The following is a 28000-nucleotide window of genomic DNA, read 5'->3' on the forward strand; positions in this document are numbered from 1 at the left end:
AAATTCTCACGCCGTTCGTAACCTCGAAACTGTGCGTAAATCGGGACCCCCAAAGCCCCGACATGCCGACAACTTCCTCTTTCTGATGTCGACTTGAGAAATTTACTAGCCCACGCACGCACGTGACGTCACACGTCGACCCACCCACATATTTGTGTAAAACCACCTTGCGTATGGAAGTATGGCGGCCCCAGCAGCCCACCCGACGAGTACACGGCCGAAAGTTCGCCGCCGCTCCCCGGAGTACTTGAGGGGCGATGAGTAGGCGTGCGCGACACGGCGGCTCGACAACGGAGAGCGCGGCGACAGCGAAACGGCCAGCGGCGGCCTCCACGCGGGCACAACAGCAGCCGTTGGCGGCGTCCGGCTGACGGGAGGAGTTGCCTGTGTTTCTCCAAGTGGAGTCTGGTTTTGGGGCTGGGGAGGGTGGGAGAGACGCGGAAGTTTGACACTCAACGTCCCGGCGGCTGGAATGAAGCAAAAGTGGTGAATTTGGAGATGTTTTTGTGGATAAAAGTGCTTGGCCAAGGAGGCGACGCGGCGCCGCCGACCAACTGTTGACTGCTCCGTGCGCCTTCCAAGAGGACGTGAGGCTAACCCGTACTAGCCTCCATGGCTAAGTGCATTTATAGCTTGTGGTGCTCAGCTAAACTACGGGATTTAAGTTTACAACAGCACGTAAGTTGACTTTCGTCGCCCTTTATGCTTTACCGGGCATGCAATACTACCACTCTTTCCACTTACTTGACTTGACTCTCACAACGATATAACACTTTAAAGTTAGGATAACAGAACCTATAGTGCTATATGCTAAGTTTCTTGTAGTTGCATGCAGGGTCGACCAAAAGTAGCTATATCATTTTTAAATCAATTTATTTGAGGAAGGACGGATGGAAGTAAGCAGAAATGGAATGATGAAAGGTAGGAAGGTCGTGAAAGAAATGTTGGAAGGCAGAAGGATGGTATTAACTGATGGGAGAATGAATGAAAGAATGAGAGGCAGGAAGGAAAGGTGAAAGTGATAAAAGAAGGGATGGAATGGAATGAAGAATGAAAGAAGGATGGCGGAACTGTAGGAAGCCTGCAAAGAAGTAAGGCAAAAAGAAATAAGGAGAAATGGGTAGGAGGGGAGGGAAGGATCATAGACGGTGGGAAGGAAGGGTAAAAGGAAAGAATCGAGGATTACAGAAGCAAGGATGAATGTTATGGATGGAAGGCATACAAAGAAGAATGGAAAGGTAGACAGGCCAGATAGTATGAAGTGAAGGAAAGATGGATACGTTTGGGGGGAAGGATACAAGGTCAGGCAGTATGGAAAGAATAAAAAAAAAAAAGTTAGAAGGGAAAAAAATGAAAGGAAAACTCATGGATAAAGGTGCACCGAATGACACTTGAATAAAAATTGTCCTCCCATTCCCCACAGATTTCTCAAGCACCCAAATCCCATTAATGCGTGATAAAAAGAGGCACGCTGGAGTAGCTTGGACCTGCAGAAAAAAATCTGCATCACACCAGGAGAGGACATCCCGAGCTAGGGAGAAGGACTCCTCCCGTGTCCTCCCCTCCTCAGCCCTTCCCCTCGCCTCATCCCCCCCCACTGGCCAGTTGTTGGCCGACCGAGTCCGACCCGGAGAGTCCCGGCTGCGGCCTGGCACCCTGCCCTTATGGGGCAGCAGCCGGGGAAGTTTGTCGGGGACCAGAGGAGACCCAGTCTGCCAGCCTTCATCAAGGGTGTCAAGAGGGAGTCCACGCGCCACGGGACGCAGCCATGCAACGTCTTTGCAGTGCACGGTAAGAGCAAATGGAAGATGCCATGTTTGTGTTCCTGAAGCCACTGAGGGGTACTAGAGCCTTACGAGTTGAACTCTGGTTTGTTTATGACCAAGGTGGCAAAGAAATGGCAAGTTGTGGACCCCCACATATTCACTGTTTGGCATTCGCAGAATCACCCATTTGCAGATTATTTTTGGGAAGCCATATTTGTAAAAACCCTCGCTTCTTTTTTTTAATATATATATATATATATATATATATACGTTTTTTTCCTGATTATCTGCTTTAAAATAAATGAAAAAATCAATTTTTTTCTGGTCTTGTAAATTATGACATTAATTTCGCATAGACAGTGAGAATATGGAGCAGGGCAACCCCGCTAATGCTGAAAGTCTGCAACTAATTGACCCATTATTTAATGCATTTAAAAGGAAAAAATAAATGAATTTAAGCCCCATAATTCTTGAATAAGCGCGGCTAAACCACCAATACGTTTTTTTGGGACGAAAAAAGGCGAGTTGACTTCAGAATGAATGAGCAAATAAATATATGAATGAAAAAACATATTAAAAAAATGTTGGGAATAAAATCCATAAATTAGGTGACTCCTTGGGCACCAAACTGTGAGTATGCGTGCGTCCCGTTGTTTGACCTAATTTTCGTAAATTACCAATTGGAAAACATTTTTTTTCTCTCAAAACTTCTCCGTGTTCACCATCCAAAATGTGATTAACTAAAGATGAATCTGGTTTAATTCATAATATTACTACTACTTAGACAGCAACCATTTTCTTGAAAATATATATTTTTTATTATGATTAATATTGCTATTGTAACCTAAAAAAAAATATCAACATTTTAAGTACTCAAATATAGAGCTTTATTTTCAATTTAGTTTATTCCCTTTTAATTCTCATGGAACGTTTCTAACTTTAAAAACCCTGTAATTTTGCAACCCTATTTATTACTTTGTTTAACCTCCATTTTGTTCATGCTCTGAGCCGTTTTGGGCTGGAAATGGGCCCTGGATCTTCACCGAGCCTAGCTGAATTAGTCATGGGCGGAGAAAATGGCTAGAGTGGATCGTTTTATGTAGATGTGACTCATTGGAATTGATTTTGTCTTTTTGTCTGATTAGTTTGTCACTTGACCCCCCCCCCCCCACGCACACACACACTCACACACTCACAGCAGACCTCTTTCATTTAGTCAGCGTGTAGTCCCTGCTTGATTGCGTTAAGCTCAGGCTATTGATCCTGTGGCTGAGAACGCCTGTGAGAACATGGGGATGTTGCGTAACAGTGCCGAGTGACACCAGTCGACGAACGTGTCCGGGCAGCTCACTCAAAGTCTCGGAGAGTCTTGTCGGCGGGTGAAAGTGCGCTTTTGTGGCTCGTCAGCTTTGACTGATGCGCAATACTAGAGCGAGCGCTCTATAAAGGTATTATAGTAATATTGCAAATTTAATCTAGAAAAAAATGTGTTTTTAATTTTGCATTTATAAAGTATTGACAATGTTTTTATTTTACATCTTTAATCTCAAATATGCTTGCAATGTGATGACTAATCTTGCAGATTGCATTGCTTTAAAAAAAAAAAAAGGCACGAGACATTTTTTTTCTGGAAAGTTTACTATAGTTTTTTATTATAGTATTAACATTTTACGTTTGAATGTTAGTTTTTTTTCCAGAAATATTTGACTACTCCCAATGTTTTTACTTGTAATTTTACAACTTTGATGTCAAATATTGCAGTATCAATCTTGTAAATATCCAGTTTTTTCATTCATGATTTTTTGCAGTACATGACTTTATTCTTTTAAATTATGACATTAATTTAAAAATAAATAACTCCCCCCCCCCCCCCCAAACATACATTATTCCTCTAATATTGCGACTTAAATCTGAAAGATACTGCCTTTTTTTTAATCAAACAACTTTTTATCTAGGAAATGCATTATATATTAAAAAAAAAACAAGTATACAATTTGTTGTCGCAACATAATCTTGACTGTACTACTTTTTCTTTAGTACATGACTTTTCTCAAATATACAAGTTTTTTTATTGTGATATACATTTTATTTTTTAAATTTTACATCCAGTCTGTTTTTTTCTCAGAAATATAGAACTGTAAAGTCGTAATGTTACAACTAAGTATACTTTAGAAAAAAAATATTTAAATTTAAATTCTCCAAATTGACGTTTTATCTACAAGTTGTTTAAAAAAAATAAAATAAAAACTACAACTTTTTTCGTTTTTAATCTTGTGCTAGTCTTTTACTTGGGCTGATCAATTACTCAAATTCAAATAGACATCATTCAAAATGTAGTACAGTAGAAGGCAAGTTTGAGATTGCAAAAGCTGACATTTTGAAAAATAACACAAACCTCCGCTTCATTTCTGGTTAATAAAGAAGTGCAGTCCATGTTTTTACCGTATCGTTTCTTGAAACATAAAAAGTTGAAGTGATAAAGCCACGGATTTGTTTGCATTATTGTTGTAGAGTGATTTATGTAAAAGTGTTTAGCAAGTTAACTCCAATTGAAGTAGATAAATAAACTCTTTTATATTCATTCATTTGCCTTTATTTTAGCGCAAGCTTAATCAATCAAACCAAAGCATGTATGTATGATAAATCTCCTAGTGTATGTTATTGTTAATACAGATTAATTTATTGCTGAAAATTTGATGGGAAGAGGACTTATTAAAAAAAAAAAAATCACATATTAAATCACAATATTGAAAGAAAAATAATGCAATTACATTGCTTTTCAAAATGATTCCGGCCTACTTTTAACCGTGTCCCTGATATCCCTTGGCACCGTTTTACCGGATGCCTGCCATCCACGTGTCCTGCGAACTGATAAGTTTACCAAATGTGTTTGTAGAGCTGTGATTGCCTTGGCGGGGAATACTTTCCACAGCCTCTTGCATAACGCAGAAGTATGGGTGGGGGTGGAGTCGGTGGGGGGGGGGTGTTGGGGCTGACGTTGGACAGGATGGGGAATAAGAAGAATAGAGCAAGCACGTTTGCCGGTAAAAGGGTCGAATTTGGCACGGGCTCAGCGGCAGTGACGCCTATTTATTTTCCCCCCTTCTCGCCCCCCCCGTGAAGAGCAGGTTGGGGTCTCCCAGTGGGATGTGAGTCACGGTGCAAGAGGAGGGCAGTGTCAACACGTTATGTGACTTTGTCTGCCTCTGTTTTTCTTTTCCTTTTTTTTTTTTTGTGCGTGCACGTGTAAGCCAACGGCGCGCCGCTTCTCCACAGGCAGGTTGAGACCTCTCGCCCTGCAAGCTGCCCGGGAGCGAGGCGGCGTAGGCATGCGGCGACCTGTCCTGTGCCGACGTCTCATCGATGCACTTAATTGCAGATGGCGTGACCAGCGCGGGGCTCAGTTAGCTGAATGTACTCTGACGAGGTACATTGGACGGGACTGATTTGAGGGCGGATTACAAAGGCGGGGGTGGGAGTGTACTTTTGTAAGCGATACGGTTTGGTCAAACCTATTCTATCTATAAAACTCTCCCACTGTCACGTTGTTGTGCTTTTTCTGTAGCACTAAGTTGCCACAAGATGGCGCTAAATCCCTGGCTAATAGGAAAGTAGTAATTGGTTAGAGGAAGTGTGATGAAGTGGTACGACTGAGAGACTTAACGTCTTGCAACATGTAGCCTAGCAAGCCACACCCACTTTCTTTTTCAAGAAAGTGGGTGTGGCTTTTCTTTTTCAAGAAAGTGGGTGTGGACAGGCGTCCATAGACAGCGATTCGGCACCGACCGAAGACAGGCCGGCCAATCAAATTCGTCTATTTGCGTGACGTCGTCTTCGCTAACGCTGTTCGAATATCAAAACGGAGCGACTCATGACACCACGAATCTTCAAATTTTTCCCGCGACGGCGACGTAAGTCATTCACTACTGTCTCTCTTCGGCTAGTAGCCATGTTGGATTTTTACTCCGTCTCAGCAAAAAAAGAAAGGAAAAAAAAAGCCTTCAACGAGTCGCTCGCTTCCTGACGTCGCGTCCGCTCTTCGCTCATTGGTTCATTCCTCTGTCTGTTAGCTCAGGCTTGCCCCGCCTCAGAAATGCCACTTATGGGCGGTTGACCAGACTCGCTCTCCGGCAAAGCCGCGAGTGAGTCTGGATTTCCAGGCTGTGCAACATGTGCGTTTCGGGTTCACTTTTTTCCAAATGCATTTATCCGTGAATTATTTATTTATTTATTTATTTATTTAAAGTAAGGTTGGGCGATAGAACCACAAAATAAAATCTATTTATTTATTTATTTTTGAATCTCTGCCGTTAAGGACAGTTACGATTTTTATTTAATAAGCCCAACAAACATTTATTTAAAGGTTTCATTTATTCAAAAATAATTCCTGTGCAAAATGTTCAAAAAACAATAATGTATACTTATTCCAAATCAGTTTTAACATGAACTTAACATTCACAGTTTGTGCTTAAATTGCCACAATGAATTAGTTTGTAGCCATTTTAAACATTCTTGTAAACCACCCATCCACCATTCTGCCACTTGCACAAAATTATATCTCACAAAAACATTTGGATGTAACAGAACATAAGAAAAACTCGATTTCACAATTTAGCAGATTTTCAAGGATTCAATTTTTAAAAGGTTATTTTATTGCGCAGCCCTAATTTAAAGCGTAGCGCAAGATGAGTTGAAAGAGTTCATTAAAATGATTTGCGATTATAGTTTGTGGCCAAGTGCGTTTTTTAAAGTAGATAAATGCAAGAAAAAGGATCGAGATGAGAATAATAATGAGAGTTGGGGGGAGTTCATTAGATTCACTACACACAAAAGGAAATATTGATATTTGATAGTATTATTATTATTTATTTTTTTAAAATATAATTTTCATTTGATTGTAGCCTACAGAGGGCAGCACAGCATACTAGTGGTCCGCACCAAAACCTCACAGTTCAGACTTTGTGGGCCTTCCCGTGTGGAATTGGCATGTTCTCCCCATGCTTGCACGGGTTTTCTCCTGGTACTCCAGTTTCCTGCCACATCCTAAAAACCTGCATGTTTTCTTATTTATCAAAAAAATTGTAGCGTGCACTTTAGGTGTGAATGTTGGTGGCACATCCCTTCGGTGACATTATTTGATTTGTGTGCGTGCCTGTGCCCCCCCAACACCCCAAACGGCAGCTGCATTCAAGTGCGTGTGCGGTAAGTGGATCTCTTTTAGCGTGTAACCGGCTCTTTCTTGGCTGGAACCCGCGGAATCCATACAGTCTAGACACCAGATCTCCTCGTATGATCCCCCCCCCCTGGGTGCTGAAGATTGTACGTATGTGTTTTTGATATGCGTTTGCACCCATGCAGCAGGCGCCTCGGAGTAATGCTCGTACACGCCAGCTGTTGGGAAGTTTAGGGGCTGGAGACGGGCGGCTTCTCCCAAGCGGCTTGGCCCGTCGCTGTTGGCCGAGCCTGTCCTAATGGACGCAGAGGTTAGCCAGTGCCAACCCACATCAAATCTCGTCCGAATCTGGGAAGGTCCGATGTTTACTGGTGGCCGTTTACAACAGGTGCGTGTGTTTGTAAATACTCAGCGCCAAAGCGGCAGAATGCCAACTATGTGGCGGGGACAAATGCTGAATTGATGGCATTTCCCCCCATTAATCAGCACATGATGACATCACATTAACCCCCCCCCCCCCCCCAGACACAGACCTGGTGTAATTTGAAGAATTTGAAAAGACAGATATTTGGAAAGAGTTTGCTACACTGGAACCGCAATCCATTGCGAAACGCTGGGCAGCCAACAATTTGTTGGTATTATGAAACAAATGTTCCCATTGGAACTACATGTGAAGCCATTTCAGTCATTGTTTATTAGTTGTACAGACAACGTTTTAAGTAGCATTTTAACGTTCTTAAACATTTGAAATGGGTTGATGGGAAGTTGGCCACTGTTGCTAATAACACACACAGATGGGATTACGTCACATGTTCAAATCTCAAGTATTTAACTTTTATGTCTCAAGCAAGCCTCCTTTTTTTCCTCCATCGGGGGTTTTGGAACGTAACCCCCACAAAGGAAGGGGTGATTACTAGGGGTGTGCACAAAAAAATCGATTCTCATAATTCTCATTTAGTATGATTCAGAATTGATTTTAAATGTCCCAAAATAGATTTTATTTAAATTATTTTAGTCTTGCCTTTATTTGGAGCGCTGTTCATGTTGTGCCCGATTTGTCCACTGAGGGGCAGTGTGGTTCTACGCGGTCTAATACACTGTTAAATTGTATTGTATACACATTAGAGAGTAGAAGGAAAAAGTTACCATCAAGTTATTCCAATAAAAGTTTTTTTTTTTTTTTTTTTTGCAGTGTGGTGCCGTTCTTTTGAGTGATAAAAGTGCCGCGAGTAGCGCGCTAATTAGCATTGGCGAGTCAGACTGGAGTAGATCATTACAATTCCTTGCACATCTATAGATCGAAGCAAAAATCATTGTCAAGCAAATCATTTTGAATCAAAATCGATTATTTATTTAATTTTTTTTAAACCCGGCCCTACTTATTGGATGACAGTGACATCACAGCCCTCCTCAGCACCCGTTCTAGAACCATGTTGGAAGAGGCTCTGAGGAACATTTTCATAGTAAGCAGACGGCCTTGATTTTTTATTTTTTTTTTTAAACGGAAACAAGAAACAGCTTCTTTCTCGCTCGAACCGCACTAATAGAAAAGGGCGTTAGTTTTAATGTCACAATCGCAGCTGGAGGGAAAAAAAAAGAAGACTTGACACTGCACACCACAGGATAATCAATCAGGAGGCATCTGATAATCGGACCGTTGATTGCAAGGGATTGGAATTGCTCACTTCTGGCCCGTTTGTCGTATGTGTTATGGTCTGCTTTTATTGACGATGGTGCCTTCCACCGTGGCTTGTGGCTCTTGTTATCGTAGGACTGTCACGATAAAAGATGTCAACACGCGCGCCGTTTATCTGTGATTCATTTGCATGTTGCGCCAGAGGTGTGTTGAGCAACAACAAATACCGCGGAACAAAAGTGGTGGAGTTGCATCTGCATTCCTCTCTCTCTCTCTCTCTCTCTCACATCTGGTGCACACTTTACTCCCTTTCACCTAAATATTTTTGTCTCTCAATATATTCTATATGTCATTTTTTCAATTTTTCACCAAACTCTGGAGCACTTTTGTTTCATGACATGCATTGTTTTGCTGGAAACAATCGAGGATGTAGGCGGTTTCACACAAACACCAGAGTCTTGCCAACATCTGTACGGCTTGTGTTGGAGCCTCAGATTTTGTGATTAGAACTGTTTGTTTGCTATTTATTCAGCTTTTTTTTAAAAAAAAAACCAACTGATTCCTGATTGTCTTGTGGGGCCATCTGCCTCTTTTTCCACTCCATATGGTTTGCACATTTCGCTCGAAAAACCAGTGGCCATCGGCACCGCATATCGACTTGATTGCAGCCGTACACAACACAACTGTTGTTTTAGTGCAAGCATTCTTTCTATTTGTTTCTGGTATGACCACATTTTTTTGTAGTCTCCGCATAATTATGAGTCTGCAAGGCAGGTTTTGCTTTCGACGACCCCTCTTGTCTCACCCACATGCATTTTGCTTCTTTTTCCCGTTTTCTCTTTTGATCCCAGCACTCAACTCAACTCTCTGCAATACGTAGAAAATATGCTGTTTTTTTTCTGCCAACAATATGAGTCAAATTGAGTAATACAACTGAATACGATTTGATTACAACCTTCAACACGCTTCGGGCCGGGTTTGCATGTTCTTGGCCCCTTTTTTTCCCCGGGCCTTCGAGAAATGAGCAACATTTCTGATTAATCACCTGGTTCTCGTCGCCCTATTTAGAATGTCTTCCAAGAAGCTCGTCTGGTTTCAACTAGCCCAGTTTTCATCCGTACTGGTGATTGCCGCGGTGGTGAACTGAACCTCGCATCAGAGGGCGTTTGGGCTGGAGCGAACCCGAGACTAATGCATACCAGTTTGTAAATGCATTTCATTAGAAATTGCACGTTCACGTTGGCGTTAGTGTAGCAGCCCCATTACCAGCGCAGACGGATGCCTAAAGGACTTAACTTGGAAGCGGTTCTGCTTATTATCTGTTCTCCCTGTAGGCATAGACACATTTTTTTCAGATGGTCATAAGTAAACAGACACACCACATAAATACACGGTACCCGCGTTAGTCTGATACGGTGTTACCTTGACTTATGAGTGCCCCAATTTTTTTTAAAAAGTTTTTGTTTTTACGAATCGTCGCTTTACTTCCATCCATTTATGGAATGAGACCGGCAAAAAGAAAAATACAAAAATGAACGCACTCGCAAGGAGCATGCGACAGATGCTATCACCGAACTAACTGCATGACTGCAGCTCCTGATGTCACTCGCAAATATCCAGCGCAGCCTGGAATCGTGGCACGGCCGACACGGCTTCGCCTCTCTCCTCTGTAATTAGGTTTGCACAGCTTATAGTGCAATAAATCTTGTTTCCCCGACGGACAGGATCTACGCCAAGTGGCGTCTGCCAACCGATTCCAGCGCTGCATAACAGTCTAATTGTGCATTTAAGCGTGTCCTTGTCAGTGAAGCGGGGTTTGACTGGCTGGTTATTACCGATTTTGTCGTGAAGCAAACCCAAGAAGGCTTTCGTAGAGCGTACCTTCATATCAAGCCTGACATTTGTTTCATTTTTTATCGTGGCACATAAAAATGTAAAAGCAATGCCCAGTCTGGTAATTGATAGTTGGGGAATAAAATATGGCCGCCTGAAAGGCAGCTTGTATTTATTCACTTGCAAATATATGCTAGCCCTGCGGTGCCTTTTTAGAGGAACACGAAGATGGCGGCGTATTATAAATGTGATTACGTTTCGTTAATTTCATTTTTTTTTTAAATGGTAATTTCAGATGCAGTGGGTTTTTTTGTGCTCTTAATTGAAACGTTGAATGCCATATTTGGACAACAAAATATGTTTAAAAAATATATATATTTTATATTATTATTAAAAAATCTATATTTTATATATATAATTTGGTGGGTTTGTAGAATTATTATTTTTTTCTACAAACCCCCCAAATTTGTCAAAAACATTGATAAACACCCATTATACGTTTCCACGAAAAACGGGGGGTAAATGGCGGTTGGGGATTCGGGGGCATTCCAAAAAAACAAAAACAAAACATCCACAAATATTAACAAATACTGAGGGGGGGGGGGAGCAAAATGCTGTTCAGCAATTTTTTTTGCTGTCCTTGAATGGTAATTTTTATGCAATAAACCAAAGAAAGCATTTTGCTCTGTGGAAAAAAACACACTGATTAGTTTTCTTCAAACCCTTTGTTGTTGGGTCTTTTAATTGATAAATGTAAAATTAAACTTATTTAGAGTGCATATTTTGTACATATGCACGTATTTTGTCTGTATCTAAAATATATTATTTTTGTCCTACATCTGGTTCGGAAGCGTATGGTCCTATGTGACCCCCCGAGTAGCACTACTCAAAACTTGCGGCCACCTCCAGTATTTAACTCTTTGACTGCCAAAAACGTTAAATAACGTTTAGTAAAATCCTATGGAGGAGTGCCAAAGACGTTAAAAGACGTTTTTTTTTTTTTTTTTTTCAAAACAGAGGTGGAACTAACCATTTACTATTGTTGATTACTCAAAAACGCAATAAGGTAGAAACAAACTTTTTTTTCTGATGAAAGATGAGTCCAATCTTTCATTTGGTAGTATGTGTGTTTCCATAGTCCAAACACATAATTTTCTGTGGACCTTGAAAGATCAGTCAAAAATGCTTAAAATCGGCTGGCACCCACAGCATCCCTTTTCTGAAAACCTCTGGCAGTCAAAGAGTTAAGTTGTCCATCCCTGCTCCATACAGTGGCAAACCAAGGACCCCCGTCATCCGTTAAGTCGCGTATCGAAGTGAGCCAAGAGAAATGGCACCGTTGCTCCACAAGAACAGCAAACATCTGCCCTCGGCGTGCCGTAATGCGTTTACATTTTTCACTCGCCCTGCACTGCAATCACGCACACGCGCCGTCGCTCTGATTGCCGCCAATAGGCTCGTCCGAAGGTTTATCCAAATGGCGTCCGGAGGCGTTTTCTTTTAGTCTGCAGTCTGTTGAAAAGGCACCGTGGAAAATGGAAAATGAACTGAGCGGTCCCAGACCCGTTTGAGCACGGCCGCTGGTGTTGCCAGGCTTAACATATGGAAGGAAGAATTTTCGCTCAAATTGCAGAATACAATCACCGTTGGAGGGCTGTGATCTCCTCGGTCATTAAAGATCAATTTGGGAGCAGTTTGGCGAAGGGTTCCACCAAGTACTGTATAGTGGCTATCACTCTATTATTATTATTTTTTTTACCTTTTGACTTCCCGAGTGTCAGATGAGTTCCAGAAGGCACTCGACCCCGTAGGTGGATGTGCGGCAGCTCACCATACAATGCACTAGCTTGATTATAAATCACATTATTCCCCCCTATGATCTCACTTGCAAACAATGTGCTTCATGTTCCTCCATCTGCAACTTTTTTTTTTTTCACCCCACTTTTTCCACCTTGGTTTTATTGCCCCAATTTTACTTTATCCTCTCATCTCCCCCAAGCCTATATAGCACTGCGGTAAGTTAATGGGCTGTTAGAGAAGGCTTGCGTATCCTAATTATTTGTGTGTGTGTGCGTGTGTGTGTGTGTTACTGATGTAAAATAGGAATACAAATGTTTGCCGTACCAGCACTGCAACAATAACGAAAGGGCCTAGTAGCTAAATATCAAAAGACTAAATTAAATCAATTAATTTTTACCCACTATAATGTATGTATAATATTTACTGTGGTCCGCTTAAAAAAAAAATAAAAAAATTAAAAAAGGAAAGGTCCTCATTACCTTATATTGAAGATAAGAGTGCACCGGTCACGATTTTCTGTCCGATCACCGATTACCAATCTTTCCATCCACATCCAACAACAACTTGTTTTGAATCTCTCGGAAGTCAACCCACTTTGCAGATTGCGTTCCACTCTAGTCCCCACACCCACCCCACCCCCCACACACAATTAGCGTAGTTGCTTTTGCATGCTTAATTATTGCTTTGGATGTTTATATTCCAGAGATTTGGATCGAGCGAGCACCGAGTTGTGTGAGTGCAACCTTGAATTATGGAGCGCGTTTGGAGGCACAGCTGAGGGAAGACAGAAGAAAGAGATTAAACATGTGTTGCGAGTGCTCGGCTCCTGCCAAGGATTAGCCCCGTCCTTCCTCATATGGTCAAACCACTGCGGCTGTCCCCAAATTCCCTGACTGACGTGTTTGAAAAGATAAAGTTTCTCGCCTTCCTTGAATACATTTGCTTTCGCCCAAAGAGTGGATGAACACCTTCCGGTTCATTAGTTCTCCACTACTTGATTGTCTTTCAATAAGCTCTGAGCTTTGTCCAGCACTAATTCCTTAACCTGTAAACATTCCAGAATGGAGCAAGAGCGCCGGGAAGAAAAGAAAAAAAAAGGGGGGGGGGTAGAAGGGAAGGAGGAGCTTCTTGTAAGCATCGGATGACTTCAGCAGAAGGAAAACATGAAAGCACTGTGAAGAATCTTAAATTTTTAACGACAACTCTGGAACTTTCACTTCTTGCCTCACTATGAGTTTTGTCTTTTTTTGAGCAACTGGCTTCCTTAGCTCTGTGTGTGCGTGTGCGCGCGCGCATGTAGTCTTTCTCTCTTATTGTGCCGTGTGCGTGCGTGTGTGTGTTGCTGGAGTTGGGAGGGCTCAGCTGATGTCATCGAGTGCAGCCAGCCGATCCTGAAAGAAGAGGCCCTTTGTTGGCAGCCGTGAGCGCTAACTCGTCCCTGTGCCTCGGCTCCACACTTGCGCAGGGGGGACAGCAGAGAGAGGAATGGCACCACGGAGACGGACCGCCTGCCCACTCAACTGACACATTCGCCAGTCCCCGGCCAGCGCACAGACACGTCCCCCGCTTTTTTTTTTTTTTTTCGGATCAAAACTTGCCCCCCCACTCCAAAAAAAAAAAAACCTGGAGCAAAACAGAATCGGAGGAGTTGGAGGGGAAAAACATGGAGATACTACTAAAAAGTTTGTAGACTGTTTTTCCTTTTTGTTCCGCAAAGTGGATGCGCACAAGGATTACCGGTAATGATAAAGAGCAACAGTTAACAAGATCAATACGTTTGAGCGCCCGTTCTGGATAGGTTCTCTCTTTTTTTGCCTTTTTTCTTTTTCTTTTTTCATTTTGTTTGAAACGTTCTCCTGTTGGGACACATGTGAAGAGACAAGGCAGACGTCTAATTTTAAGCAGTGTTTCCAGGCGGGAAGGGAAAGAAAGCAAATGAAAATGTTGGAGATTTGCCTGAAATTGGTGGGGTGTAAATCTAAGAAAGGGCTTTCGTCCTCCTCCAGCTGCTACTTGGAAGGTAAGTGTTGTACCGCAAGCTCTTTTTTTTTTTTTGTTACTGATCTTTACTTTGAACATAATCAAAGGAAGAGATGCTTTGGAAGGGCCGAAAAGCCCGAGTGGCTCGCAACCACGCAAGGATTTTGGCTTTGTGGAAACTGCGGAATGGGGAGGGGAAAAGGCAGCTCAGGGGAGGTGAGGGAGGCCAGACACACTGGCTAGCGGCGGAGGGAAGAAGTGGAAAAAGAGAGAATACGCGGAAATCTGACTCCCCGGCTGTGTCCCACTTGACTGTTGTTTGAGAGGAAAGTGCATCTAATCTGTAATCAGCATTCCCTAAGCAAATCTCCCTGACTGCTTTTATAATTCATTTAGAAGTTACAGGAGAGAGGGCAGTCTGTGTTGACCATGACTTCTCATATATTGTCTTCAACAGTGGTTCCTAAAGTGAGTAATTGATTTAGCCATGGCTAATAAAGCGCGCGAGGAATTCTAGGAGAGCCGGGGCGCACTGCGGTCTTTACATAATGGACATTGTGAATGATTTGCGTTGGAAGAAGACCCCCATGCGGGTCAAACGTTGTGCAACCAAATGATTTAATCATCAGCACGGTGCACCCTCCCAAACTCCCCCTCAGGGTGATGACGGTAAGAGGACTCTAAATTTTAAGACCATCTGGATAAAGAACATTCCGTTAGGAGTTTTTAACCAGCCTGAACTTTTTCATTCAAGATGGGGGAGGGGGGGTGCATTTAATGAAACAATCGGGTTATTCCACAATGACACGATTTCTTTCAAGCTCTTTGTTTGGGGATCTGACAAAATGTCCTTCACCGACGATACAAAACCAAATGCGAGCATGTTATTGAGATGGAGCCCTATTTTCTATTTTCCAAGTCCTTTTGACAGCAAACTAGACAAAATCAACAGAACCCTTTAGAGGGGTACGCTGGTTTTAACACCTTAACTGATTTTTACAATTGAAAAAAAAAATTGGCATGTTTTTACTGCTCTTACTGTGTTTTCTGTACTTGATATAACCAACACGGGAAAAACCATACAGTATCTGTCGTAGTATGAAGATGACATGTGACATGCATCATGGTCATCACAGGGTATCTAAACAAATAGACAAACAAAAGATACAAAGAGGAAATAGAGCAAGCTAGACTAACTGTTAGATTGCCTGGTAACTTCATTGCATTTGCTCACTTTTGATATAATTTTACAAAGAAGAAATGGAATAAGCTACGGCAGGCTAACTGTTAGCTTTTCCGCTATCTATATTGCATTTGCTAACTCTTGTCATGCCCATACAAACTCATTGGGGAATATTTCTAAATGAAACTTTTCAGCCAATCAGAGAAAGAGTTCCAAGCGACAAATAAAATGAAAGGGTGAAGGAGAAATGTTGAGAAATTGGCAAGTTAAACTCTTTTACTCTTATTTGAAGGTCTTTTTTTTTTTTTAGATTTTCAGTAGGTGATATCACACAAAAAATATTCCTCTTTGCCTGACACAAAAAGCACAATTGCTGAAGTGTCCATTCCAACCAGACTGTTGACTGACCGTTAATTTACAAACATCGATGTTTGTCTTGCCGCAACAATTTTCCTAAGAAGATTGTGGAGGAAAAATCACTCCTCAAACCACAGGATAATCACTTTGGATTATTGGATGTAGGAAGTTGTTGTTTCAAGACACGATTATATAACAGTCAAGTTCCACACAGTCAGAATTCTTAATGAGCATTTAATCGATTATGCTGCCCATCCCTCAGGAATGAACACTTAGCAGTTCTTTCAAGGTTTCCGCTTTTTAACCACGTTTGGTTTCCAACTCTTTGAAGGGACGCGCGTCTTACATCACCGTGCAAGTATTATGTGCATTTCTATTGCTCAGAGCAGCCGAGTCATGGCCATAAAGTCTTTACAAGCTACACACACGTACACTTCATCATCTCGTTGTCATCTCAGCAAACGCGGCCAGGACATGCTGTCATTTCTCCCACTGCACTCTGGAAGGCCCACCATCGTCTTTTTCTGTTTGTTATTTCTCGCTCCTTAATCCACACGATTTTCCGTTTGAAAATGTTATTTTTTTTTGTTTTTTTTTGCGTTTGGGGTGGGCGTCATCCCGCTTGGTGTGTCGGTGTGTTGTCACCCTCTCTCACAAAGGCCTTGCGGTATTTGCGGCGTCTTAAGTGGACGTGTGTGACAGAGGCCGCCCACACACTTTCAGTCCAGGCCAAACTCTGGCCATATGGAATGTTTGGCCTCCTCCGAGTCTGCCTCCTTAACCCCGTGGTGCTCTTTTATCTCTCGATGGACCTGCACGTTACGGTGAAAGAAGCTTTTAACTTTTGTAGTCTCTCGGCTTGCCTGTCCGTCCGACTTGTCCCATTTTGTTGGCAGAAAGCTTGAGAGACAAACGGACTCCATTACTTGGGAGGGGGAAAAATGAGCTAAGGCACTTTTCCCAGCCTTCTCTGCCACACCTTCATGCACTCCTGGAAGGCTTCTTCTTGAGTCCACTGCAGCTCTCTCGTCACGGCCAGGGAACTGTCAGATGCTCGGGGCGTCGTGAGCAGGCGTGTTGTGGTGAAGCACCCTCGACTTGCGGTGCCACAACGTCGCAGGATCTTTTGATGATCGATGAATTTCAGCCTTTCCTTTGTTTGATCTTAACATACGTGGCCAATAAAATTGATTCAGATTCAACAGTAAATATTCTAAAGATTTCTATAGTCCCCCCTCGAAACGGATTATCTTTGTTTATTCAAAATCAGACGTTAGAAAAAAATCTGCTTTTATCTTTCATCTTATCTACATAATGTCTACAACAAGCTTGCTGACGGACATCCGAAACTCGGTTGATATAACGTTTAGTCTTAGTCTTGATGAGTCCCTAAGTAAAAATCCCGAGCTCTTTATCCTGGCTGGCTGTCGTCGTCTCAGCTGATATTTGGAGCTTCATATGTCAACAACTTCGCAGTTGCGATCAATATGACATCAGAGTTGCTCAGGCAGGCATTGACCAATCACAGCTCACCTGTTTCCTGAAGCTGACCTGTGATTGGTTGTTACCTGAGACCTGAGCAACTGTGATGCCATTTCCACTTGACAGCAAGTGGCAAAATGGCCGCCTTGTGATATAGATAAAAACTGCTGGATTTTGCTACTTAACATAATATTAACCATAATACTATATTTAGACTTCAGCTTTAAGAAAGCTGTCTTTTTTTTTCTTCCACCACAATGGCATTTTTTTTTTTTAGTCTGTTGTAATTTAAACAGTCAAGAATTGCATTCAAGTGTGTGCCATTTGTTACATTGTAATTATGAAGCACAATATCCTTCTGTGCTTCCACTACAAACATAGTGGAGAGAAAAAAAAGAAACTTGCCTGGAATTTTGATTATGCACACGCATGACTGCCTTCTTTTGTCTCGAGTAGCCTTGAGGTGAAATCATAGCCTTGCTTGTCGAGTTCATTTTGTGTGTGTGCGTGTGTGTATCTAAAAACCGCTATCTCTTCTGCCATTCAAGTTTGCCCTCAAAAACATTGTTGTAAAAAAAAAAGTGAATTCATTGAGGTTACCCAAATGTTAATGTGGTTCTTTTTTCTGTTGATTTCAAGAGCTGTTAGGCTTTTTGCAGCGTAAAGAATGCGCGAGTGTTGTTGAGGGGGTCGCGGCCTAACTGTGCTCCAGAACTTGTGTGACAACAGCTGCGCACGTTTTGGCCAAACTGCTGTTCAAAGTACTCCCTCCCACCATTGACTTCCCTCCACATTTGTGTGCATTTTTAATTTACCGCAGTCAGTTGTTGCGCCGTAATTTGTATCATTCGCGCGAGCTGTCGCAAATCATCGCTACTTCAAAACGATCGGCGTTTGGATGCATTCTCACGGTCGACGTGTGCTCGTTGCTCAGGTAGGAAATGAAAACTAAGCGGGGGTAATCCAGGAAATGAAAAGCTATGGGGACAGATGGGCAAACGGCAAGTCACGGCCAAGTGCTTGTACAATATTGGAAGGAGAGCAGAACGTGGACTCTCTCAACGTATTGTTGCAAGTGCAAATACCGCATACCAAACATGCTGACCAATCACTCCTCGCATGCTTGGATTTCCTCACATTCTTGTCCACTTCCACGTGCACTTAAATGTGTTTTCTCCTTTTCAGAAGCTCTCCAGAGACCAGACTTAGAGGGTCAAGGTCTGACCGAAGCGGCCCGCTGGAACTCTAAAGAGAACCTTTTGGCTGGACCCAGCGAAAATGACCCCAACTTGTTTGTGGCGCTGTATGACTTTGTGGCCAGTGGCGACAACACACTCAGCATTACTAAAGGTAAGGGTAGAAAGAAGCATTTTTAAACATTTAAAGCAACACTAAGGAACTTTCGGTCTACGTTGATTATGGCGACGCCATATGGACAGGAGCGGTATTGTTATGTCTGAAGGAAGACCACATTTACTATGAGGACAAGCGTTTTCTGTTTTTTTGTTTTTTTTTAGCTCACTCCAGCGAGTGAATTCCGGGCCAATTTTGATCCTTGACTGTCCTTTCATCCAGGGTAGCTTTTAACTTATACCATAAAGCAGTCAGCAATTTTGTAGTTTTTTTGTGTCCTCCTCAAAGTCCTTTTGTTTTTTGTTCGACATTAAAACAAAGAAATGTGTTTCCATTTAACTTGTTAAGACGTAGTGATAAACTTGGGAGCTCCTTGAACATTTAAAAAAATAAAATTGAGAATTTTTAATTAAATAGAATTAATTATTAATTTTAATTAAATAAAATTAATTAAAAATAAAATTAAGATTTTTAAAAAAAACAACTACATTTTAAAAAAAATTAGAAAATTGTTCAATAAGCATTAATGCTTAAAGACATTACAAGGTCAAGATTGGCATTTGTATTTAAAACATTTTTGACGCCAATACCCTCCACCCCCCCTTATTTATTTTTTTTATCGGTCTATCTCTACATTTAACAACCTGAAATCAGTCTACCAATCAGCATTTAACGCATGTTACACTATTCTGGCTTCTTGAAGATATCTATTAATATTTCTGGATTCCCTTGACCTATGGGGTACATGGGGGTTGTACCTTTGCGATTGAAATGTTTAGTTTGTAACCACTGAAAGGTAATTTCAGACATAAACGCTAGAAAAATATTCCAGTATTTGCAGATTTGCACTTAATGTTGCCTCTTTTTTATTTATTTTTTTTTTTACATAACCACTGTGAAAGATAGCGGATTTACTGTATATAGCGTACTACAGATCATATGGACAATCTGCTCATGTGCTTCCCCTCCCCGTCTCCTTCTGTTTTGCGTCTTTACACTCCCACTCTCACTTCCTGACTTGGGTTCCTCTTTTGCTCCGGAACACCGCGCCGTTAGAAAAAACAATATGGATCGGTCAAACAAAAAGGAGGAAGGAAAAAGAGAACATTTCTGCTCATGCGTGAGACAAGACAATGCCTAGAATGAGATTTTTATTTTATTTTTTCAGTTAATGTTCCATGCTAAAGGTTACTCAGTTGTCCAGTGTCATGGGAGCGTAAACACAAAAACAAGTAGCCGCGTGGTTTGACCCACGCGTGCGCAGCAAGAGAAGGAGCCCATGAAGCAGGAATTAGCATATTGCAAATACAATTGTATTTGACTCATACGTACTCTCTCTCTCTTTCTCTTTCTCTCTCTCTCTCTCTCTTTCTCTCTCATTCTGTGTGTTTGTCTGTGTCTCTCTCATATTCTCTGTCTCACCCGCAAAGAAAACAATTTGAAGAAAAATAAAGTCCTCAGTGATTTTTTTTTTTTTTTTTTTTTTAGTTGTCTTTTGATTTGGAAAAAGTATCGAACTACGTGCCGGTACCGGTACCGATATCAAAATGTTGGTATCGTGACAACACTACGCCCTGCATATTTGCAGGTTTACACCCATTGATTTGCATATTCACAAATTTATTATTATTATTATTATTATTATTATTATTATTTTCAATATTTTCTCACATTTTTGGTGTCGCCCACTTTTCCGGGATTTTTTCATACCCAATCCCCCCGCTTTTGGTGCAATACGTATATTGAATGTTCATCAACTTTTGTAAAAAAAAATAATAATAATAATAAAAAAAGACCTAATCTAATCACCCCCCCCACACACACACACACCATATTGCAAGCAGTTTTAAGCCTTGCTAACTCCTTTTTTTAAATATGGTCTAAATATCTTTGCGCAGATTTCACAATCGTTTTGAAAAAGTCCGATGCTGTTGGAGCCGAGGCAGGTTTCAGCTGCTGAACCGTTTCCGCTACAATTGTTTTGATCAGCTATCAAATTCGGACATGCTAAATGAATTAGTCCCGGGTGGTTTTAGGTATTGGAATTTGGTCCGATTTGGTCTTTGCTTTACGATCCGGTTTTGAAGGTTCTTCAAACTGTATTTTGCAGGCGAGAAGCTGCGCGTGCTGGGCTACAACCACAACGGCGAGTGGTGCGAAGCGCAGACCAAAAATGGCCAAGGCTGGGTGCCGTCCAACTACATCACGCCCGTCAACAGCCTGGAGAAGCACAGCTGGTACCACGGGCCCGTGTCGCGCAACGCCGCCGAGTACCTGCTCAGCTCGGGGATCAACGGCAGCTTCCTGGTGCGCGAGAGCGAGAGCAGCCCCGGCCAGAGGTCCATTTCGCTGCGCTACGAGGGCAGAGTTTACCACTACAGGATCAACACGGCCTCCGACGGCAAGGTGAAGCCGAAACGCATTACCGGTACATTTTAGGGCAGTGTTACCGCAGAGCCAGATATTTTTTTATGGGGGGGGGCGGGGGCAGTTTTTCCATATAAAGAAAATAATGGAAATTGAAATCTTTAGTTCTGTGGTCAAATTTTCACCATCACAAATAGACAGATTGTGATTTTGTATTCATTTGCAGTAAGTCTCCTAGAAACTGTTTTAAAGTGTGGAAAATTTGCCTTATGCAAATATACTTGTCAATTAAATTTTTCAAAAATAGTACATTTCAAGCTTGGAAAAAGAACTTCAGTGACAATAGCAGCACGATTTTAGAGGCCAGTTTGTGAGTCCACTGTGAGAAACGGCTGCATTTTGTTCAATTGACCTTGTTGTCACTATCGAATATTTTTAGAATCGATTAATCTATCAATTACTCAATAGATTAATTGACTAATCTGATTCATTTTAACTTTGCATTTAAGTGTATTATAAAAGCATTTTTTTTTTACTGATTACTGTTTATTAACCAGTGATTGATGTTTATTCCGTACATTGTATTCATAGTGATTGAATTGTCATTATTGTTGTTTTCCAGAGTAAAAACAGATGTTTGCAAATGTCTTATTTTGATCAAACGCAGAAGATAATCAGTCTTCTTTCAAGAAGGATTATAGAAATCAATGAACAATTACTGTTTATCCTAAAATCAGAGGATTTGGACATTTTTTTATTTTTAAAATTGGTTCGCTTATTAAAACAGTTGTCGATTAATTCGATAATCGATTACATGTCAATTAATCGATGAATTTTGACAGCCCTAGTTCTTTTATTGAAAGAATGGACAAAGCGATGATTTCCCCCCCTCCACCACCCCCACCGGTGAGCTGACCCGTTGTGGCCTTCCTCCCGCAGTTGTACGTGTCGTCGGAGAGCCGCTTCAACACGCTGGCCGAGCTGGTGCACCACCACAGCACGGTGGCCGACGGCCTCATCACCACGCTGCACTACCCGGCGCCCAAGCGCACCAAGCCCACCATCTACGGCGTGTCGCCCAACTACGACAAGTGGGAGATGGAGCGCACCGACATCACCATGAAGCACAAGCTGGGCGGCGGCCAGTACGGCGAGGTCTACGAGGGCGTGTGGAAGAAGTACAACCTCACCGTGGCCGTCAAGACGCTAAAGGTGCGAGAGCGTGCCGCGTGGTAGAGGCGGGGGGGATTCCAGCCGCATGATGTGACTGGAGTCAAACTTAAGATGACGTGTTTAGGAATTTGGATTTGCTTTGCTGTCAGAAGTTGCTCAGTACGTGAATGGTGTTTTTTGCTAAAGTAATCATTTGGAGGATAATATTTTACTTGAGTAATTTTGCTCTAAAGAGAGCAAGTCCAAATGTTGGCTACTAAATTTCAAGCAACTTGAGTCAATTCATTGCTTGGGTTAAGCTAGTCAGAAATCTATGGAGGACCAAAAATGCCAAAGTAATAATATAATACAAGTGAAAATAAAAATGAATACAAAAAATATAATTAAAGAATGTTTAAAAAAAAAAAATATATACATATATATATATATATATATATATAATATAAATGGAAATAAAAACAACAAAATTTGATAGATAAATAAAAGTACAAATTAATAAAAATAAAAAAAAAGAGATTCCAAAATGAAAATAAAAATAAATGTGGAAATAAATACAATATAAATATATAAATTTAATTAAATATCAATCAATAAATAACAATGTTCTGCTATTTTTTATTTATTTCATGTTATATTGTTTTTTATTTTCACTTTAATTAATTAATGTATTTATTATCTGGGCATTTTTGGTCCTCCATAGATTTCTGACTAGCTTAACCCAAGCAATGAATTGACTCAAGTTGCTTGAAATTTCCTGGAAACTCGACTTGATGTGCTTGTTTTTTCCCGCAGTAACTTTTGGATTTACTGGAAAGTTAATACTTGACTTGCTTATGACGTGAACAAACGTGACTTAATCCCAACCTCTGCCGAGGTCTCAGTTGTCAGTGTTTTGTTTTTTTTTTCGGGTGGGGGGGATTGAAATATGCTCCCACCAAGTGGTTCAAGTGTGTAACTACAGCCAGCCGTCTTTTGCTCTTTGCAGGAGGACACAATGGAAGTGGAGGAGTTCCTCAAGGAGGCGGCTGTTATGAAAGAGATCAAACATCCCAACCTGGTGCAACTCTTGGGTAAGGCTGCTTGAATTTTAACTAGGCACCGTACAAACGTGTAGAAATTGCGCCTGAAGTCAGTGATGATATTACCAGATTGTGTATTAAAAATGAAAAGCGCTCAGTGAAATCACTGCAACAAAAAAAAATGAAGAAAGTCGCCAAGTGAGCATTTTCCTTCCCAGGCGTGTGCACACGGGAGCCTCCGTTCTACATCATCACCGAGTTCATGACCCACGGCAACCTGCTGGACTACCTGCGGGAGTGCAACCGAGAGGAGGTCAACGCCGTGGTGCTCCTCTACATGGCCACGCAGATTTCCTCCGCCATGGAATACCTGGAGAAAAAGAACTTCATACACAGGTGGGCTGTCCACATAGCATTTACATAAGACTAAAAGCTCATACGAGAAGACGCACTACTTACTAAGAGCAGTTTTGGGAACGGCCCATAAAGACGTTTTGGCTAGGAATGGTGTGGAAGAACGTCAGTTGTCAAACACTTCTGGAGTGAATTAGGAGGGAAATTCCACTGACCGCTGACCTCATTCTGGATGAATGGGCAAAATACCCTGCAGGCGCACTCCAAAATTTTGCTGATAGTCTTCCCAGAAAAGTGAAAAGCTTTTTGCAAAAGTGTGCAGGGGGGGGGGAACTTTCACATCTTGTATTAGGTGGCCAGTTGACCCAATACTTTCGTCCAGATGGCTAATTTGGTGCGACAGAAGTGACTTGGGAAGCTAATAATCCGCCCCGCTCACCCTCTGCGCGCTCTCCCGCAGGGACCTCGCCGCCCGCAATTGCCTGGTGGGCGAGAACCACCTGGTAAAGGTGGCCGACTTCGGCCTGAGCCGGCTGATGACGGGCGACACGTACACGGCCCACGCCGGCGCCAAGTTCCCCATCAAGTGGACGGCTCCGGAGAGCCTGGCCTATAACAAGTTCTCCATCAAGTCGGACGTGTGGGGTACGTGTCATTCCGCTGGGAAATAACATTATGAATGAGTTAACTCACCGATGACATGTCAAATCGGTAAAATTACCGAATGGACAATACTGAGCTCTCCAAAAAAAAAAGAAGATTAAAAAAAAAACTCATTCACTGCCATTGACGGCTATGCACGTCAAAAGTCCATTTTAACGGGACTGGCAGTGAATGATCCTAGATGTTTTTTTTCCCTACTTGTTATCATTCGCTAATTAAGCTAATATTTTTTGTTATTCGTCCACAATGTTAGCAATAGCAAACATTTGGGAACACTTTGTTTTGATAGCATAAAATTCAACTACTTTATAATAATCCGTCTGGACTCACTGTAGCATTTGGGGTTCTGCTGTGGGAGATCGCCACCTACGGGATGTCCCCGTACCCCGGCATTGACTTGTCCCAAGTGTACGAGCTGCTCGAGAAGGACTACCGCATGGACCGGCCCGAGGGCTGCCCTGAGAAAGTCTACGAACTTATGAGGGCCTGTGAGTAGCAACTCGGTGACGGTTAGCATACCGCTGCCGTGTTTCCCGTTCTCAAGGGTACTTTTTCGCCCCGTCAGGTTGGAGGTGGAACCCTTTAGAACGTCCGTCCTTTGCAGAAACCCACCAAGCCTTTGAGACCATGTTCCAGGAGTCCAGCATCTCTGACGGTTGGTCCGGAACTCGTTGGGTTCCTTCTCGTGTTGACGCGTTTACTTGACTCATTGTATATTATTAGAGGTGGAAAAGGAGTTGGGGAAGAAAGGGAAGAAGGTGACGTTGGGCTCCATTCAGCAGGCTCCAGAACTGCCCACCAAGACCAGAACGCTGCGCAAAAATAAGGACAACCGGGACGGAGATAGTCCAGGTAGAAAGCCCTTCCACTTGACAACGGATGGTTTGTTGCCGAGACCTTCTTCCTTTTTCATCCCAGGATGGTTCGTCTCCAACCCTTTTTCTTATTAATCTTGTTCCCTCCTCAGACCCGGGAGACCCTGAGGTCCCCCTGCCCTCCCCGATGCTCCCCAGGAAAGAGCGCCCCTTCATGGACGGCAATCTAAAAGAGGACGACCGCCTGCTGCCCAAGGACAAGGACAAAACGCGCGGCGGATTCCTGAGCCTCATCAAGAAGAAGAAGAAGAATGCCCCGGCGCCTCCCAAGCGCAGCACCTCCTTCCGCGAGATGGACGTCCACCACGATCGACGGGGCGGGTGTCCGGACCCTCGGGACGGGGACTGCGTAAACAACGGCGGGTCATTGGCCATCAACGACACCACGCATGTGCTAGAATCCTCAAAGTCGCTGACGACAAACAATAACGGCACAAACGGAGCTCCAACCTACCCGGGACCGTTGTTCCCCCGGAAGAAGGGCGACCCTGCTGTGCCCGGACCCACGGGCAAGGCGGCAGTCACCCCTCCCAGCGAAGACGAGGTCATGACGAACTCTAAGCGCTTCTTTTGGTCCTCCAGCCTACCAACCGGCTCAGATGGCACCCAGTGGAGGTCCGTCACCCTGCCGAGGGACTTGGGCCAGAGGCGTTTTGACTCGGGTACGTTTGGGGGCAAACCGGCGCTCCCTCGCAAAAGAACCAGCGAGCAGAAAGGGGATGCCGCCCCTCGAATGGGCGCTCTGACTCCCCCTCCGCGTCTGCCCAAGAAGCCGGAAGAGTCGGATGAAGCGCCGAAAGACGCTGAGCCGAGTCCTGGGTCCAGTCCCCAGGCTTTAACCCCCAAGGTGGGCAAGAGGCCCGGGCTTCCGGAGAACTCCAAGACCAGCGCCCTGCATGCTGATCTTCTAAAGCCTAGCGTTTTCCCAGCGTTGGGCGCCGCCGGAGATGAGTGCCGGGCCCGCCGCAACAAGCATACCACCGACGCTCGTGAGAAGGGCAAGTTCCAGAAACCCAAACCGGCTCCTCCGCCGCCGCCAGCCAATGCCAAAACGGCCAAGACCTCACGTAGTCCCGCTCAAGATCTACCCTCCCCTTCATCAGAAATCAAAGCTAAGGGCCTCTCGTCACCCTCGGAGCCCCAACACGGAACCACTCCCGGCGAGGGGGCCAAGAAGCTTCCCCCAAGTTGCAACTCCAAACCTCAACCGCTCAAGACCTCTGCCTCGGCGAGCAGCTCCCTCGGGGGCGAGCCGGCCGCCTTCATCCCCCTGGTCAACCCCCGCCGCTCCCTGCGCAAGACGGCTCCGCGCCAGGCCTCGGAGCGCACGCCCAACTCGGCCGTGACCCGCGAGATGGTCCTGGAGGGCGCCGAGCAGCTACGCGCCGCCATCGGCCGCAACTCTGAGCAGACGGGCAGCCACGGCGCCGTCCTAGAAGCCGGCAAGAACCTGTCCAAGTACTGCGTTAGCTACGTGGACTCCATCCAGCAGATGCGGAACAAGTTTGCGTTCCGCGAGGCCATCAACAAGCTGGAGAGCAGTCTGCGCGAGCTGCAGATCTGTCCCGCCGCCTCCGGGGGCGCCAACGCGCAGCAGGACTTCACCAAGCTGCTGTCTTCCGTCAAGGAGATCAGTGACATCGTTCAGAGGTAGCGGAACATTACCCACTGAAACTTGTCGACTCGCCCGAGAGCTGGCGTCAGTGATGCGGTATTCCGAATCCCACTTGTAAGTCTTTGTGGAGGGACGCAAAGGAAGTTGGCAGATTCCGGAGTTTGAGCTGATATTGACTACGAACGAGTCGTCGTCGTCATGCTTGAAATATTTCCTCCCGTAATTCCAGAAAAAAAGTGCCTGTTTCTAAAATAGGATGCCTTTAATTGAGCTCATATTATCCGGGATCCGTTTGTGCCAGTCAATGTCTTATGTCAGGGTTTCTTCGAACTGAGGGGCGACATCCAAAAGTGGATCGCACCACGGGATTTTTGGTTCATGTCTTTATTGCAGTGTTTTCCCAACGTTTATTTTAGCAAGGCACATATTTAAAAAAAAAAAAAAACAAATCTTGCGGCACACCACCAAACAAAAACGACAGTACTTGGAGGGTGCAATTGTAGGTGTATCGTTGGAAGAGTTCTACGGTTTTGTTTTGTTTTTTACCTCTTTTAGTCTTTTATTTTATACATCATTTTTGATATGCGCGTGTGAAAGTGATTGGGATGATTGTGAGAGATTTGCGGATTTGTCCGAGTCCTCCTTTACAGTCATTGGCGTTACACTGCGGCTGTTGGACACATCTGTGAATCATCATATGTGCCAGAAATACAGAAAGGTCTTTAGAATTATCTGTCATTCTGTTACCACGACGACTTTGTTGTACTGGTTTGGATTGAAAAAACAGTGGTATTGAACATCCCTACCTAGAGTGTGTCTAAAAATGTTTGCGAGAGTGATTTGTGTGTGTAAAAAGTTTGTGTGTATTTACCTGAGTGTGCGTGCTTGTGTGTCAAAAAGAACGCTTCCAACTATATCTACTTTTGCACCCTGCGGGAACGATTATAGTTTCTGGACCACTTAAGTGAAATGTTGGCACAGTGGTTGGGGATGACTGCTTTATGGTATTCGTCAGTGTTACGGCAATGACGTGATTTTGTCTAGGTTCTGGTCCCAGAAACTAAAAACCGTTTGTCAAACCCTGACTCATGTGACAAAAAAATGCAAAGTATTTTCTTCAGTGCTGTGTTTGTTGTGAATGCCTTTTTCGTTGTTTGCCGCCGTACGATGACGACAGCCAAGTAAGTCGAGTGTGTAACTTTTCCTACTTTGTGCCTTCAAGATTGTAAATGTTAAATGGCCATACCAAAAAAAGAACAACACGAAAAGCCAATGCCTTGTCCTCGGCGTGTACTGAGGAACTGAGTGGACTCTTGAACGGAACTTGACAGTTTTATTAAAAAGCCATCAGTAGCAGCTTCCAAGACGTCA

At 43.3% G+C, this 28000-nt stretch overlaps 1 protein-coding gene across 3 annotated transcripts; it reads left to right on the forward strand.

The window, feature by feature from the left end:
* Nucleotides 1–136: 136 nt before the first annotated feature.
* On the forward strand, nucleotides 137–27985 carry abl1 (c-abl oncogene 1, non-receptor tyrosine kinase). Of its 3 annotated transcripts, none has more exons than XM_077585354.1 (12): nucleotides 137–678; nucleotides 1424–1791; nucleotides 18396–18560; nucleotides 20674–20969; nucleotides 21870–22142; nucleotides 23089–23173; nucleotides 23341–23518; nucleotides 23937–24121; nucleotides 24475–24627; nucleotides 24705–24794; nucleotides 24922–24991; nucleotides 25107–25254. In XM_077585354.1, the coding sequence occupies exons 2-11, from the start codon at nucleotides 1665–1667 to the stop codon at nucleotides 24963–24965; spliced, it is 1596 nt and encodes a 531-aa protein (XP_077441480.1). In that variant the 5' UTR covers nucleotides 137–678; nucleotides 1424–1664; the 3' UTR covers nucleotides 24966–24991; nucleotides 25107–25254. The 3 variants fall into 3 exon arrangements, with proteins under 3 accessions (XP_077441480.1, XP_077441478.1, XP_077441479.1); XM_077585352.1 differs by having other exon boundaries at nucleotides 138–678; nucleotides 24863–24991; nucleotides 25107–27985; XM_077585353.1 differs by lacking the exons at nucleotides 137–678; nucleotides 1424–1791 and adding an exon at nucleotides 13408–14228 and having other exon boundaries at nucleotides 24863–24991; nucleotides 25107–27985.
* The last annotated feature ends 15 nt before the right edge of the window (nucleotides 27986–28000 follow it).

This window comes from Vanacampus margaritifer, chromosome 14 (assembly GCF_051991255.1).
Source record: "Vanacampus margaritifer isolate UIUO_Vmar chromosome 14, RoL_Vmar_1.0, whole genome shotgun sequence".
Lineage (NCBI taxonomy): Eukaryota > Metazoa > Chordata > Actinopteri > Syngnathiformes > Syngnathidae > Vanacampus > Vanacampus margaritifer.